Consider the following 16,193-nt stretch of genomic DNA (forward strand, 5'->3'; position numbering starts at 1 on the left):
CCACCCAGAATGCAGCTTTGGGTCCTCAGCCCACCTCTGGTGCATGCGCAGGGGCTCTGATGTGACCCCTGAGGTCCCAATTCCTGGAGGAGGTCTGGCCCCAGGCATGGGGGTGGGGGTGAGGCCTCTGCGTGGCTGCTCACTTTTCCTCCGTCAGCTGAGGCGTCTGAGGGTGGGGCCTCCCCGAGACGGCTGTTCCCGCGTCCGTCTGTCCATCTGCCTGGCTTCCCGCTCTGCGGGCAGCACCAGCCTCTCATGGTCGCTTCTCTGTCTGAGCTGCTGAGGTAGGGGGACAGGGTGTTCCCGCCCAAACTTGCTCCCCGAGCTGTGCTGTGTGGCTTGTGAGACAGGGCCTGCCGAGATGTGCTCTGTGGGCCTCGGGTGCTCGGGGCAGCTTTAGTGTCTCTGATGTTTGAGGGGCTCCGTGGACCTTGCCCGAGACTCTGCGCCGGCCCCTCCTGAGGGGGTTGCCCGAGTCCCTGGAGCCTTCGTGGGACCCCAGTGTGTGTGGCCTCAGGGGACAGTCCTCTCAGGCTCCTTGGAGGGGTGACACTCAGGCCGATGTGCCCGAGTCCCTGGAGCCCCCCTGGGGACCCCGGTGTGCTTTGCTGCAGGGGACAGTCCTCTCAGGCTCCTTGGAGTGGGGACACTCAGGCCGATGTGGTCGTTCGAGTTCTCGGCTGCATCAGCCTCAGGAGCACTGGTGCCCATGGCCCCTCCTGCACACATGTTCACACTCACACCCACTCTTGATGTTCACAGTCTCAGTCACACTCACACACACTCACAGGCTCACACACTGGGTCATGCACACTGCTTTGCTCAGTCTCTTGGACACACGTGCCTCTTTGCATGCAGGGTCAGCAGGCAGGTGAGTAGTTTTGAGCTTCTCATGTATTTGTCGACTCAGCCTTGAGAAGGCAGAGTTGGGTACCCATCTGGTCTTCCCCTGGGGAAGCTACCTTGAAGGGAAATGACTATAAAGAGATCTCTGGTTTCTCTCTATTGATTTTGGAAAAGCTTCCAGAAAGACACTCAAGGGAAGATGGGCTGGTGATGGGACCTCTTTGCACCTGGGAAGGGTGGTGCTGAGTGGGAGACAGTGACTTAGAGCCTGGGCAGCCTTGGCTGGGGGCCAAGCATGGTGGTCAGGAACCAAGGCCCAGGCAAGGCCGCACGCAGGTAAGGCCCCTGTGTCAGCCGTCTCTGCTCCGCCTTGAAGGGGTTACTGGTCCCCAGCGTCGGGGGCTGGAGGCACCAGGTCCGACAGAGCAGGGCTGTTGAGAATTGCAGGGCACGAGGTGCCTGCTCTTTCCAGCCCTGCTGCCCTTCCAGGGGCAGTGGGCGCAGAGCTGGGTGGTCGGCTCTTTCCAGCCCTCTGCCCTTCCAGGGGCAGTGGGCGCAGAGCTGGTCGGTCGGCTCTTTCCAGCCCTCTGCCCTTCCAGGGGCAGTGGGCGCAGAGCTGGGTGGTCGGCTCTTTCCAGCCCTCTGCCCTTCCAGGGGCAGTGGGCGCAGAGCTGGTCGGTCGGCTCTTTCCAGCCCTGCTGCCCTTCCAGGGGCAGTGGGCGCAGAGCTGGTCGGTCGGCTCTTTCCAGCCCTGCTGCCCTTCCAGGGGCAGTGGGCGCAGAGCTGGTCGGTCGGCTCTTTCCAGCCCTCTGCCCTTCCAGGGGCAGTGGGCGCAGAGCTGGGTGGTCGGCTCTTTCCAGCCCTGCTGCCCTTCCAGGGGCAGTGGGCGCAGAGCTGGGTTGGTCGGCTCTTTCCAGCCCTGCTGCCTTTCCAGGGGCAGTGGGCGCAGAGCTGGGTGGTCGGCTCTTTCCAGCCCTGCTGCCCTTCCAGGGGCAGTGGGCGCAGAGCTGGTTGGTCGGCTCAAGGTGACCTTCCTGCCCTCCAGCCACGGCTGTTGCTGCTCCGCTGGATGTGCGCTCTCTCAACTTCTCCTTTATCCCGAGGTCTCGGCTGGTGTCGTTCTGACAGGAGCGTCCCTGGCCTCCTGCCTGGATGCACGCTGAGCCTCTGTCCTGACCCGATGCAGCTCATGCGTGTTCTGGCATCTCTTAGAACTCTCTCTGGTGTTCTCACTTTTGTTCTGTTTTGTTTTTTGCATGTGCAGTTTTGTAAAGCAAACTCGAGGTACTGTATCTCGCAGCTCATCTGTCTCCAGCGTAAACTCACCGTGAGTCTCTCTGCTACAATTTCCATCTGTGGCTTCATGATAACTACACGCCAGCACCTTCGCCCCTAACTCTGCTTTCCCACTTCAAGTCATTCGCTTCAGGGGGCAGCTCCAGGCCCACCTCCCGCTGCCCCGCTGGGGACGCAGGCACACTTCCTGGCGCCCTCACGTCCTGCTCAGCCTGCTCTCGGGATCAGGCGCTCTAAGCTCAGCCCCTCCTCCTCTCCTGGTCTGTCCTTTCTGCTGTCGGTCCCTGTGCTGTCACTGGCATCCTGGGCAGGCCTGCTTTTCCGGAGGTGACCGCCACGGGGAGCCGTCGGGCTGTCTCCTTGCAGCTCCTGTGAAGTAGAGACAGGGCCCTCTGGGGCTCAGGGCGTTTGTGGGGCCCTCCTGCTCCAGCCTGCCTTACCTGGGAGAGGCTGTCGCTGTCATCCTTAGGAAGTCTTGCTCTAGTGAGAGCAGAGCTGCTGCCTGTTTGCAAGGCTGCAGAGACAGGCAGAGCCTGCGGTGGGGCCACAGGAGCACCGGGGTGGCCCTGCTGGGCGTGACACCAGTCTGACTGTCCCCAGGGGCTTCCTCCTGCAGGTGAGAAGTCCCTGGGGATGGCCGGGTGCCCTCTCTGCGTCCTGGTGCTGACTGCCGCTCCTGCGGTCCCTGAGCCCCGTCGCCCTGTTGCTGGGCCAGCACAGAGCTGGGCTTGGTTTGGCCACAAGACTGCAGAGCTGCTGGTTGTTGGGCCCCTAATGTCCACAGGGTAAGGGGTTGTACCTGGGCTGCTTCTGCTTGAAACAGCTACGGGTGACTGAGGGGTGATGGTTTTCTCGGTGCAGAGACCTCAAAGCAGGGCCATGCCACGGAGGCTCCTTCTGAGTCCTGTCAGCACGTGGCTGAACCCAGCTCTGCGGGCAAGCTGGGCTGGAACGTGGTGGGGCGGCTCCTCCCCGGGCCCCCTTCAGTGAGGCCTTTGCCTTGGGCTGAGCCACCTGCCACGCTGCGCGGTGGGTCTCTCACACGTCCTGAGCTGCTTGGGAACTGGGTGGAGAGGCGTGGGCTGTGAGGCGAGCATTGGTCACAGGGCACCATGCGCCGGGCAGAGCAGACACAGAGAGGCCCGCAGGCGGGGGCACCTCAGCCAGGCTCAGACCCAGAGACACGTCCAGTGAGGCAGCCGTGCTGCATGCTGGGGGGGGGGGGGGGGATAGGTAGTCCCAGGGGGCGGAGGCCCGGAGTGGCCGCAATCCAGCGGGAGCAGGGATGGGAAGTTATGCAGGGAGCCTGGATGCACTCTCTAGTCCAGCAGGCAGCCCGCCTCTTCGTGGGCTTGAGCTGGTTCCTGGATAGGACCGAGCTGTGTCTGAGGGTAAGGGTGAGGGCAGAGCCGTTCCTCCTGAGCCACCATGTGTCCCCATCGTCTTTACTGCCTGCCTGTTTGTGTTCTGGCAGATGGCACGGGTCCCAGGGCTCACGGCTGCATCTGAGCAGGCCACCGCCTGCTGCCCATATGGCTCAGAGTCCGGGGCTATCTCCGGCGGGTGGGCTGATGAGGAGGCCTGACCAGTGACTGGCTGTCAGCTCTCGTGGCCTCCGGCACCTGGGGAACTCCCCCTAGTGGCCGTTGTCCACTGTACAAGGCTCAGTCTTGTTCAGAGTCTGACCCTTTGTTTTGATGCCAGCTGGGGATGGGGAGGTCCCCTGGGGCTCTGGGTTGAAGCCAGAGAAAGATAAGGTGGGTCTGTTGTGAGGTGACCTCGGGAATGGGGCAGCAGGTCAGGGCTTGGGGTGGCAGCTAAAGGTGTGGGTTGGCAGATGGCCGGAGAGGCCAGCAGTTGTCCCTCATGTGTCTCCTGCCTGCCCTCCTGCTGGGCCCCCAGGGACAGACATCAGGCTCTGCTGCTCTCATCCTTCCGAGGTGCTCCCCTGGAAATGGCTCCCCACCCTGAGCCTGGACTAACCTTACAAAGGGCAAGACTACTGTGGTGCTCAGTGGCCGCAGCCTAGAGCCGGGGGTGGGGCCTGTCCAGCCCGGCCCTCCAGGCCCATGGGTTGCGGCTCTCGGCTCTCGGGTGCTGTCAGCGCAGCTGGAGTCTGGCCAAGGCCTCACATCTCCTTTAGACGCTCTTCCTCTTGTCCTCGCATGCGTTCGGTCCTGGCTCCGTCAGTGACTTGCTGTGGACCCTGTGGGTCACAGCTCTGTGCCAAGTGTGCCACGGGGACAAGAGGTGGGTGTGAGGGCTGGCGGAGGTGGCCCGATGCCACCTGATCCAGATGCCCCAGCCATCCTTGTCCTGTGCTGCCCCTGCTGCCCCAGGGGGGTTCCAGGAACCTCCAGAGGGGAAGGGCAAGACTGGCCTCTGAGGCAGTTTCCACTTGGCCAAGGTGGTATTGGTGTCACCAACTCTGGGGTCTTGTCTAGTGAAAATTGCAGAATGCAAAGGGCTTCCATGCACCCTGTGGGCCCCCCGTGACCATGTGGGTGAGCTTGGCAGGTGGCCGTCATGGCCTTCAGGAGCCTGTGCTGTGAGGGCTGAGCCCGGGCCACAGGCCATTCCTGGTGCCGGAGGGCTCTCAGCCCCTGTGGAGCCAGGAGAGAGGGGGTACTGGTGACCACAAGAGGGGGTGTCCAGCCCCAGACCTGACGCTGGGCTCCTGGGCCTTCAGCAATGGTCACTGCCCAAATGGGTCTGACCAGCTCAGGGAGAGTGCCTGCCCGACTCCTGAGGGCCAGCTGTCCCAGGGCCCCTCACTCCCTGGGCCCCTCTCCCCTCTGCTCCTGATGACCCGCCTCTTCTTGAGTTCCCTCTCAAACACCCTCTGTGTCCTTCCGGCCAGTGACTCTCCTCCTGGAGGGAAAGATGAAGAAGCCCCTCCTTGGGCAGCCTCCCAACCCCAGTCCCACTCCATTTGGACGCTGCCCCGCTCCTTGCCCCATTTTGGCCTTCCTGGCAGGTGGCCCACCTGCCTGAGAAGGCTGTCTGCCACCTCATGCTAGCGCCTGCCATTCCCACTGCCCTGCACCCCTTGTGCCCTCCGGCCTGGGGCCCCCACCTCAGGTGAGGCTCTCACAGTCTGTGGGCTCCCCCACAAGGGGCGTAGGGACGAGGTCTGTTACTCGGGGTATCTGCCACCGACTCAGCCCATCCACTCTGCTGGGCTGGCCAAGACTCCTGCCACCTTCTTCCCTCCTCTTGCCCTGCGTCCCTGCGTCCTCTGCCATCTGTCCATCGCTCTGTGTCCATCAGTGGCTTCCCCTGCGAAGCAGAGAGGTGGGAGGCAGTGCAGGGGGCTCACAGGGGCGGTCTCCCCACAGCAGGCAGCAGAACTCGGCCAAGGCGCGCTCGGTGTGGGAGCAGCGGGCCAGCCAGCTGCGGCTGCAGAACCTGCGGGCCAGCTGTGAAGCGCTGTATAGCGAGATGGACCCTGAGGAGCGGCTGCGCTTCGCCACTTCCCGCCACCTGCGGCCCGACATGAAGACGCACCTGGACCGGCCGCTTGTGGTGGAGCCAGGCCGGGATGGCGCGCGGGGGCCCGCGGGGGGCAAGGTCCGGCCCGAGGGCGGGGAGGCCGGCGAGGGTACTGACCCGCCACGCAGGCACCACCGGCACCGCGACAGGGACAGGGACAAGGCTGCGGCCCCGGCGGGGGAGCCGGACAGGGCGGATGCCCCGAAGGCGGAGGGCGGGGACCCGGGGGCCCGGGAGGAGCGGGCACGACCTCGCCGCAGCCGCAGCAAGGAGGCCGCGGGCCCCCGCGAGGCCAGGAGCGAGCGAGGCCGCGGGCTGGGCCCGGACGGCGGCCGGCGCCACCACCGGCGGGGCTCCCCGGAGGAGGCGGCGGAGCGCGAGCCCCGGCGCCACCGCGCACACCGGCACGCGCCGGAGCCGAGCAGGGAGGGCGCGCCCGGGAGCAAGGGCGAGCGGCGAGCGCGCCACCGCGGTGGCGCCCGGGCCGGCCCCCGGGAGGCTGAGAGCGGGGAGGAGCCCGCCCGGCGGCACCGAGCGCGACACAAGGCGCCACCCGCACACGAGGAGGCGGAGAAGGAGGCCGAGGCGGAGGACAGGGACAGGGACAAGGAGCCCCGGAACCACCAGCCCAGGTGAGTCAGCGCGGGGCGGGGGCACGGGCCAGGAGGGCGGCCCCGGGTGGGGACAGTCCGCCTTGTTGGGGCTGTGTGAGAAATGCTTTCACCCGCATGCTGGGGAGCTTGGCTCAGGGAAATTTAGCCTAGTCTAAGGTGCTCGGGTGCGGAGAAGGCAATGGCACCCCACTCCAGTACTCTTGCCTGGAAAATCCCATGGCCAAAGAAGCCTGGTAGGCTGCAGCCCACGGGGTCGCTAAGAGTTGGACACGACTGAAGTGACTCAGCAGCAGCAGCAGCAAGGTGCCCGGGTGATTCCCTGGTGGCTCAGACGGTAAAGCGTCTGCCTGCAGTGCGGGAGACCTGTGTTCAATCCCTGGGTCGGGAGGATCCCCTGGAGAAGGAAATGGCAACCACTCCAGTACTCATGCCTGGAAAATTCCAAGGATGGAGAAGCCTGGTGGGCTACAGTCCATGGGGTGGCAAAGAGTTGGACAGGACTGAACCACTTCACTTTCACTTTCAAGGTGCCCAGGGGGAAGGGAGGCTTAGGGCAAGATCGTTGGGACTGGTTTTGAACAGGAAGACTTGGAAAGAACAAGATGACCCAGAGAGAAGAGAAACACGGGGAGCACTGTGAAGGAAGGAGGATCAGGAGAGCCTGGGGGAAACCGGAGGAGGCCTCCAGGCTAAATGGTCTAACAGAAGGGGGCTGGGCTGTGTGCCTATGACAGAAAGGACCCCGCCCTATTCCCTCCCCAGGCCAGCCAGCCTGGCCCTGCAGCTGGGACGGGATCCCAGGGTGACTGTGAGAGCCTGGGGGTAACAGGAGCTGCTAGGCTGAGACCACAGGTCACAGACCACCCAGAACTCTCATAGTCAGAGGCTGCAGCTCAGGATCAGCCCCACCTAAGCACTGTCTCTGCAGAGCTCTGTGCTTGGCCCTGGTGGGGCTCCAGGAAGGGTGGCTTAGGGTAACATCCTCTTCCAGGCTTCTTCATTCAGAAAGCAGTTCTGTTATATACACATAATGTGATGTCAGCCATGCCTGGCCTTTTGCCAGGGAAAAACAGGTGAGTCAGCTGCAACCCTACCTTTCAGACCCCAAAACACAGAATGTATAGGATGATAAAAATCAGAACAGAGGAGGTGGTCAGGGATTTATTTGATCTGGTTAGGGGTTTAAGAAGCTGGGTTTTGCAGACAGAATAGGAGTTTGGGGCTACATCACTCTGATGTGCCTTATTGGTTGCAGGGAGTCGCACTGTGACCTGGAGGCCACTGTGGTAATTGGTGTGGGCCCTGTGCATGCCCTGCCCAGCACTTGTCTAGAGAAGGTGGAAGAACAGCCAGAGGATGCAGACAATCAGCGGAATGTTACTCGTATGGGCAGTCAGCCCTCGGATCTGAGCACCACTGTGCATATTCCAGTGACGCTGACCGGGCCTCCCGGGGAGACCACGGTTGCTCCCAGTGAGTATCTCCCCACAGCAGCTAGGCAGGGCCCGCCTTGTGTGGGCCCAGTTTGTGCTCCTTCTTTCCCTCCTGCTCCACAGTGGCCATCTGGGGACAGAGCTTGCCTCTGAATTGTTCTCAGCTGGAGAGTCTTTGTTGTCAGCATCTGTGCCTCCATGTCCCTTTGCTTTCCAGGGCCCCAGAGGAGCACTGTCACTGTTACATGTCACTTAAGCCTTAGTTTCCTCCCTTCCAAAAATATTTGCAAGTTGTCAGGTAAGTGTCAGGCGTGGTGTAGAATGCAGAGGCACAGCAGGAGGGAGCGTGACGGGCTGTCCTCGCGGGGCCGAGTCTCCTCGGGGAGACAGGCCACAGCACAGTTACGGCTCTTCACCGTCATACCAGTGTGCCAGGGCCTGCGGCCACAGGCCAGACTGAGGTCGGAGTTAGTAGGGGAGAGGAGGACGGTCTCAGGGTGGTGGTCTTCCACGCTGCATGGTGCCTGCTCTGCGGTTCCTCCCAGGCCTTTGCTTGAGGTCCTGAAGGAACGGTGGTTCCGCAGCTGACCGTGTGCAGAACTGAGGGCACAGGAAGGCGAGCGCTTCACTATGTGCAAGGGCACCAGTGTTTCGTGAGCACCAGGAACAGAGAAAACGTTCCCAGGGGCAGAGCTGATGTGGAATTCCCGATGAAGATTTAGTCTCAGGCAGACCCAGATGCTGCCACCCGCCTGCGTGTGTGCAGACCTGTCCACACACAGACGCAAGCACACACATGTGCTCTCACCTGGGGTGCTCTCACCTGGGGCCGACGGCCCCGTGCACTGTGCCGGGTGTGACAGTGCAGTTGGCTTCTCTGGCTGCTGAGCCTTGCCTTCCTCATTGCCTCCTTGGAAGAAAGATTTCCCTGGTCCCTTGTGTTGTTTCACCTCCCAAGGTGGTAGTGTGTCTGTTTTCCCAGACTCCCAAAATGAGCCCCTGGGTATGATTCTTTCTGGATTAACTTGAGGGTCCCACCTGGCTTTTGTCTGCAGAAACCTAAATGTGGTCCCTCCTGCCTAACCCCAGCAACCACTGATCTTTTTTACTGTCTGTCATTTGCCTTTTCCAGAATGTCATATAGTTGGAATTGCATAGTATGTAGCCTCTTCAAATTGGCTTCTTTCACTTACCCACGTTCATTTAAGGTTCCTCTGTGTCTCTTCATGACTTGATAGCTCATTTCTTTTTTGTGCTGAATAATATTTGGTTGTTGGGGTAGACCACAGTTTATTTATCCATCCATCTGTTGAAGGACACCTTGGTTGTTTGGAAAATTTTGGCAATTATGAATAAAGCATTCATATTCATGAATAAGCATTCATGTTCAGGTTTTTGTGTGGGCATACATTTCCAGCTCATTTGGGTAAATATCTAAGAGTGTGATTTTTGGACTATAGGGTGAAACTACATTTATCTTTTTAAGAACATGGTCTAACAAACTGGCTGTATCACTTTACATTCCCACCAGCAATAAATGAGAATTCCTATTGCTTCACATTCCTTTCCAACAGTTGGTACTGCCCGTGTTTTGCATTTTTGCCATTCTAATAAGTGTGTAATGGTATCTCATTTTTTTAGCTTCTAATTCCTTAATAACATATGATGTTGAGCCTCTTTTAATATGCTGATGTGATATCTGTATATCTTTTTTTGGTTAGGTGCCTATTAATATCTTTTGCCCACTTTTAAGTATTTTATTTGAAAAAAACTGTAGAGACTTAATTTTTTAAAGAGCAGTTTAAGTTTCAGAACAAAATTGGGAGGAAGGTACCAAGATTTCCATATACTCTCTGCCCCCACACATGCAATAGCCTCCCAATTACTCATCAGAATGGTGCTTTTTTTTTTTTTTTTAACCAAAGATGAACCTACATTGACACATCATAATCACTCAAAGTCTATAGGTTACATTAGAGTTCACTCTTGGTATTGTACATTCTGTGGGTTTGGACAAAGGTATAATCATGTATATCCATCATTGTAACGTGACACAGAATATTTTCAGTATCCTAAAACTTCTCTGTGCTCTGCCTGTCCATCCCTCCATGACTCCCACCACTGATCTTTCCATTGTCCTCACTGTTTTGCCTTTTTCAGAATGTCATATAGTTGGAATAATACAGTGTGTAGCCTCTTCAGATTGACTTCTTTCACTTACCCAACATGCAATTTAAGGTTTCTCTATGTCTTTTCATGGCTTGATAGCTCATTTTTTTTTTTAAGTGCTGAAGAACATTCCATTATGTTATTATACAGGGCTTCCCTGGTGGCTTAGCTGGTGAAGAATCCGCCTGCAATGTGGGAGACCTGGGTTCAACCCTGGGTTGGGTAGATCCCCTGGAGAAGGGAACGGCTTCCCACTCCAGTATTCTGGCCTGGAGAATCCCATGGACTGTATAGTCCATGGGGTCGCAAAGAGTCGGACATGACTGAGCGACTTTCACTTCATTTCAATTTTCCATTATCTAGATGCACCTTAGTTTATCCATTCAACTACTTGAGAACATCTTGGCTGCCTCCAAATTTTGGCAATATGAATAAAGCTGCTGTAAACATTTGTGTGCACATTTTTGTGTGGACATAAATTTTCAGCTCCTTTGGGTAAGTACTAAAGAGAACGATGGTTGGTTCAGATGGCAAGAATATATTTAGTTTTAAAGAAATCACAAAACTGGCTGTACCATTTTGCATTCCCACCAGCAGTGAATGAGAATTTCTGTTGCTCCATATTTTGACAGCATTTGGTGTTGCTAATGTTCCAGAATTTGGCCATTCTAATTGGTGTGCAGTAGTATCAGATTGTGTTAATTTTCATTTCCTTGATATCATTTGCTGTGGAACATCTTCATATGCTTATTTACCCTCTGTGTATCTTCTTTTGTGAGATGTCTGTTAAGGTCTTTTGCCCGTATTTTATTCAGGTAGTTATTTTTATTGTTGAGTTTTAGGAGTTCTTTGTGTATTTTTAATAGCAGTCTTTTATCTGATGTGTCTTTTGCAAACATTTTCTCTCAATTTGTTGCTTGTCTTCTCATTCTGTTGATGTCTTTCACAGAGCAGAAGTTGTTAATTATCTCCTCAGAATGTTATTGGAAAATATCCTGATGCTAGGAAAGATTGAGGGCAAGAGGGCAAGGGGGCAACAGAGGATGAGATGCTTGGATGGCATCACTGACTCCAGGAGATAGTGAAGTCTGCAGTCCATGGGAAGCCTGTCCTTCACTATCTCCTGGAGTTTGCTGAAACTCATGTCTGCTGAGTCAGTGATGCCATCCAATCATCTCATCCTCTGTTGCCCCCTTCTCCTCTTGCCCTCAATCTTTCCTTCGTAGCTCAACTGGTAAAGAATCTGCCTGCAATGTAGGAGACCCCAGTTCGATTCTTGGGTCAGGAAGATCACCTGGAGAAGGGATGAGCTACCCACTCTAGTATTCTTGGGCTTCCCTGGTGGCTCAGATGGTAAAGAATCCGCCTGCAATGTGGGAGACCTGGGTTTGATCCCTGGGTTGGGAAGATCCCCTGGAGAAGGGAATGACAACCCTTTCAGTATTCTTGCCTGGAGAATCCCCGTGGACAGAGGAACCTGGTGGGCTACAGTCCATGGGTCGCAGGGAGTTGGACATGACTGAGAGACTAGGCACAGGGAAGTTTGGCATGCTGCAGTTCATGGGGCTGCAAAGGGTCAGACACGATTGTTACAACTTTGCATTTCGTGTTTAGGCCTATGAGCCATTTTGGGTTAATTTTTGTGAAGGGTGGAAAAATCTCTCTAGATTCTTTTTTTTTCAATCTTGCATGTGGATGTCCAGTTGTTCAAGCACCATTTATTGAAAAGACTTTGTTCCATTGTATTGGCTGTAATTTGTGGGAGTCTATTTCTGAACTCTCTTTTCTATTCTGCTGATCCGTTTGCTCATTCTTTCATGAGGACCACACTGTTTTGATGACCATAACTGTGTAGTAAGTCTTGAAGCTGGGTAATGCTGATCCTCTAACTTTGGTCTTCTTTGATATTAAACTGTTGGCTATTCTGAGTTTTTTACATCACCTCATAAAACTCTAGAATCACTTTGCTGATATCCTTGAAACAGCTTGTTGGGATTTTTATTGAGATTGCCTTGAATCTATAGATCAAGTTGGAAAGAACTGACAGCTTGACAATGTTGAATCCTTCCGTCCATGAACGAGGAATGCCTCTCCATTTATTTAGCTCTTTTATTTAATTCATTGGAGTTTATAGTTTTCCTCATAGGGGAAAACTTGTACATATTTTGTTAGATTTATACTTAAATATTTCATTTGAGGGGATGCTAATGTGCATAGTGTTGTGTTTTAATTTTAAATTTCACTTGTTCATTGTTGGTATATAGGAAAACAATTGACTTCGTATGTTAACCATGTATCCTGAAACCTTGCTACATCAGTTATTAGTTCCAGGAATTTTTTTGATTCTTTCAGATTTTCTAAATAAATGATCAAGTCATCTGCTAATAAATACAGGTTTTTTTGTTTTTTGTTTTTTTTTTAGTCTTACCAATCTGTAAACTTTTTCTTTCTTTCTTTCTTTCTTTCTTTCTTTTTTTTTTTTTGCCTTATTGCATTAGCAAGGACTTCCAGTATGGTGTTGAAAAGGAATTGGCGAGAGGGGACATCTTTTCCTTGTATGTGATCTTTGTAAGACAGCTTTGAGTTTCTCACCATTAAGTATGATGCTAGCTGTAGAGTTTTTGGTACATATTCTTTATAATGTTGAGGAAATTCCCCCATTCCAATTTACTGAGAGTTTTTATGATGAATAGGTATTGGATTTGTCAAATACCTTTTTTTTTCTTTGTACCTGTTGATATGTGCATATGATTTTTCTTTTCCAGTTTGTTGATATGATGGATTATACTAATTGATTTTTGATTCTTGGACAGTCTCTCATACCTGGGATTAATCCCACTTGGTTGTGGTATATAATTCTTTTTATACTTTTTTGTGTTTGATTTGCTAATGTTTTGTTTGAGAATTTTTATTCTGTATTCATGGGAGATAGTCGTGTATAGTTTCCTTGTGATGTTTTGACTGGTTTTAGTATTAGGGTAAAATGCTGGCCTCCTAGAATTTATTCAGATTTGCTTCTGTCTTCTGAAAGAGATTGTAGAGAATGGCTATGATTTCTTTCTTAGGTATTTTGTAGACTTCACCAGTGAACCCATCTGGGCCTGGTGCTTTCTGTTTTAGAAGGCAATTATTGATTCGATCTTTCACTTTAATAGCTATAAACGTATTTAAATTATCTATTTTTTCTTGTGTGAGTTTTGGTAGATTGTATCCTTCCAAGGAATTGGCTCATTTCACATAGTTTATAAAATTTGTGGGCATAGAATTGTTCACAGTATTAGTTTATTATCCTTTTAATGTCCATGGGATCAGTAGTGATGTCTCCTCTCTTATTTCCGATATTAGAAATTTTTGTTTTCCTTCTTTTATCTTAGCCTGGCTAGAGGTTTATCAGTGTTATTAATCCTTCCAAGGAACCAGTTTTGGGTTCATTAATATTCTCTGCTTCTTTCAGTTTCATTCATTTCTGCTCTAATTCTCTTTATTTCTTTTCTTCTGCTTCCTTTGGATTAAGGTTCCTCGTCTTTTTCTAGTTTCCTAAGGTGGAAGCTAAATTATTGATTTTGGATCTTTATTTTCTAATGTATGTGTTCAGTGCTATAAATTTCCTTCTATCCAACAAACTTTATTAAAATTGTGTTTTCATTTTCATTTAGTTATAAATATCTTACAGTTTCTCTTGGAATTCATTCTTTGACTCATATGTTATCTAGAAGTATGCTATTTAATTTTTGCGTACTTTGAGAATTATCCTTCTGTTATCAATTTCTAGTTTACTTCATTGTGGTCTGAAAACAGACTTTTTGCCTACTTTTTAATTAGGTTGTTTGTTTTCTAATTGTTGAATTTTTAGAGTTCTTTGTATAATTTTAGTACAAGACTTTTTAGCAGATATGTGATTTGCAAATATTTTTTCCCAGTTTGTGGCCTGTCTTTTCATTTTCTTAATGTTTGGTATTTTTGATTGTTATTCATGGGAGGGTTAATTTGGTCCCTATTATTACTTCTGCTAGAAGCAGAATTTTAGGCTATTGACTTTTATATGCTAATTTTGTGTCCTACTACTTTCCTGAATCCTCAAATTGTTCATTAGTTTTAGCATTGATTGTCTTTTTTTCCCCAAGTATATTATATAAAACTTTGCAATACAGTTCTAACTATTCCTTTCTAAATCTTAGGTTTTCCTTCCTTCCTTTTTCTTTCTTTCTTCCTGCCTGATTGCACCAGCTAATATACGAACATTGGAGTTAGTGGGTCCCCTTACCCTGTTTCTGCCTACCTAAGTAAGATTATAGTTTTGGGCTTGAGAGGGGTGTGTGTGTGTGTGTGTGTGTGTGTGTGTGTGTGTGTGTGTATAAAGTCATGTTATAGTAGTCATTAGTTTCTATTTCAGTAAGTATCCTTTTATCTGAAATAGATGTTGAATTTTGTTGAAGGCCTTTTTAGCATCCGTAGAGATCATATATTTTCTGCTTACATATGGGGATTTACAGTAAAAAGCTTTCAGATCTTGAACTGTCTTTGCAATCTTACAAAAAACCACATTAGGTTATCATAATTATTTTTTATGTGATGTTGGATTTTGTTTGTACTTTATGGGGGATTTTTGGATTGGTATTGAGATGTGTTCTGTAACTTTCCTATATTATTTTCAAGTGTCATAAGGTTTTGGTGTTAATGCTATATAGTTATTTCTTGCTTAACCTCACTAATCCATTCCCTAAAAGTCAAATGTTGTACTGGGAGTCCAATTTCCCATTATTTTAAGTGGGAAAAATTTAATGTACTATAAAAACTGTAATGTATTATAATTGGTTGTACTCAAAATCCTCAACCAATTTCTTAAAATATAACTCAAGCACAGTTAATCACTGAGAAGTGGAAACTATCATGCTACTGCTGCTGCTAAGTCACGTCAGTCGTGTCCAACTCTGTGCGACCCCATAGACGGCAGCCCACCAGGCTCCCCCGTCCCTGGGATTCTCCAGGCAAGAGTACTGAAGTGGGTTGCCATTGCCTTCTCTGGAAACTATCATATTAATACATAAAACTTTTAATACATTCTTTCCTGATGATGACAGTTGAAACAGCTGTTAACAAGCAGTAGCTCTGGACACCTCCTTTAGCGAAACTCGCACTTTTCCCAAACATCCGCACATGATTCTGATAGCTAACCAACTGACTCTGGAATCATGCTTGAGGGTTTTTTCCCACATTAAAAGAAAATGTTTTGCGTTCTGGGGATTTATACATTTTTCCTACATGAACATCAGTCGAGAAAACCTCAACAAGATTGTAACGAGAGATACATATATTCTCCCGAAGTGTGAGTCTTATATTGGGTTGGCCAGAAAGTTTATTTGAGTTTTTCCATTGATTTTACTTTTTGGCCAGCCCAATAATGGACAGAAGTGCCTGGCAGCCTACAGTTCATGGGGTCACAAAAGAGTTTGACACAACTTAGCAAGTAAACAACAACAGCAATAAAAATAAGAGGCGATCTGTTGAGAAATTTTACTGGAGGAGATGTTCTGTGAATATACCTATGATTGATCTGTAAAACAATTAGAATGTTTGATTCTATTTCTTTTCTGGGATAGTTTAAGTAGCATTAGGATTACTTGGTCTTTAAAGATTTAGTACAATTCCTTTGTGAAGTCATCTGTGTTTGGTTTTTGTTGTTGGACAATCCTTTGATAATTTATCTGCCTCTGAATAGACATTGGTCTATTTAAACTTTTTTTTTTTATCTCCTAAGATCAGTTTGGTAAATTATAATTTCCTTAGAAACGATCCTTTTATTTTAGGTTTTCTAATGTATTTACATGGAAACAAAGAAGTGGCTTAAGTTTTTAAAACAGTTACCTCTGGTTCAGTGTTCTTTCTCCCCCTTCTTACTTTTTATCCTGTATATTTTGTATTTTCTCCTTTTTCTTGGTTAAAATAGTTAGTAGTTTATAATTTTTGTGGATTTTTATAAACAGAACCAGCGTCTTTATTAGTTCTATTAATATTATGTTTTTAATCATTTTTTTTCTAATTTTATTCTCATTATTTTCCTCCTACTGCCACTTTGTTTTACTTTGTCATTCTTTTCTACCTTCTTCAGTTGGAGGCTTAGTTTCTTTTAGTCTTCAGTTTTTATTATATGGTTATTTAAGGTTGTGAATTTTCCTCTGATTACTAATTTAATTGTGTCCTCTAGATTCTGGTGTTTGGTGTTTTCCTTTTCTCCAGATTTTAAAAGAATTATGGAATTTTATTTTGTATTTCCCCCTTAGTGTTTCCTTCACTTCGGTTCAGTCGCTCAGTCCCGTCCAACTCTTTGTGACCCCATTGCAGC

General features: G+C 50.3%; 1 protein-coding gene across 6 annotated transcripts in view; it reads left to right on the plus strand.

The window, feature by feature from the left end:
• Positions 1–16,193, plus strand: part of CACNA1B (calcium voltage-gated channel subunit alpha1 B) — a 203,301-nt gene that overhangs the window by 116,112 nt on the left and 70,996 nt on the right. For 3 of the 6 annotated variants that reach the window (XM_070456799.1, XM_070456774.1, XM_070456791.1), the window contains exons 19-21: positions 2,111–2,173; positions 5,484–6,266; positions 7,504–7,721. In XM_070456799.1, coding sequence (XP_070312900.1) covers positions 2,111–2,173; positions 5,484–6,266; positions 7,504–7,721 — 1,064 coding nt within the window. Of the gene's footprint in view, positions 1–2,110; positions 2,174–5,480; positions 6,267–7,503; positions 7,722–16,193 lie in introns of all 6 variants that reach the window. The other 3 variants (XM_070456779.1, XM_070456780.1, XM_070456783.1) reach the window with 2 other exon arrangements.

This window comes from Odocoileus virginianus, chromosome 2 (genome assembly GCF_023699985.2).
Source record: "Odocoileus virginianus isolate 20LAN1187 ecotype Illinois chromosome 2, Ovbor_1.2, whole genome shotgun sequence".
NCBI lineage: Eukaryota > Metazoa > Chordata > Mammalia > Artiodactyla > Cervidae > Odocoileus > Odocoileus virginianus.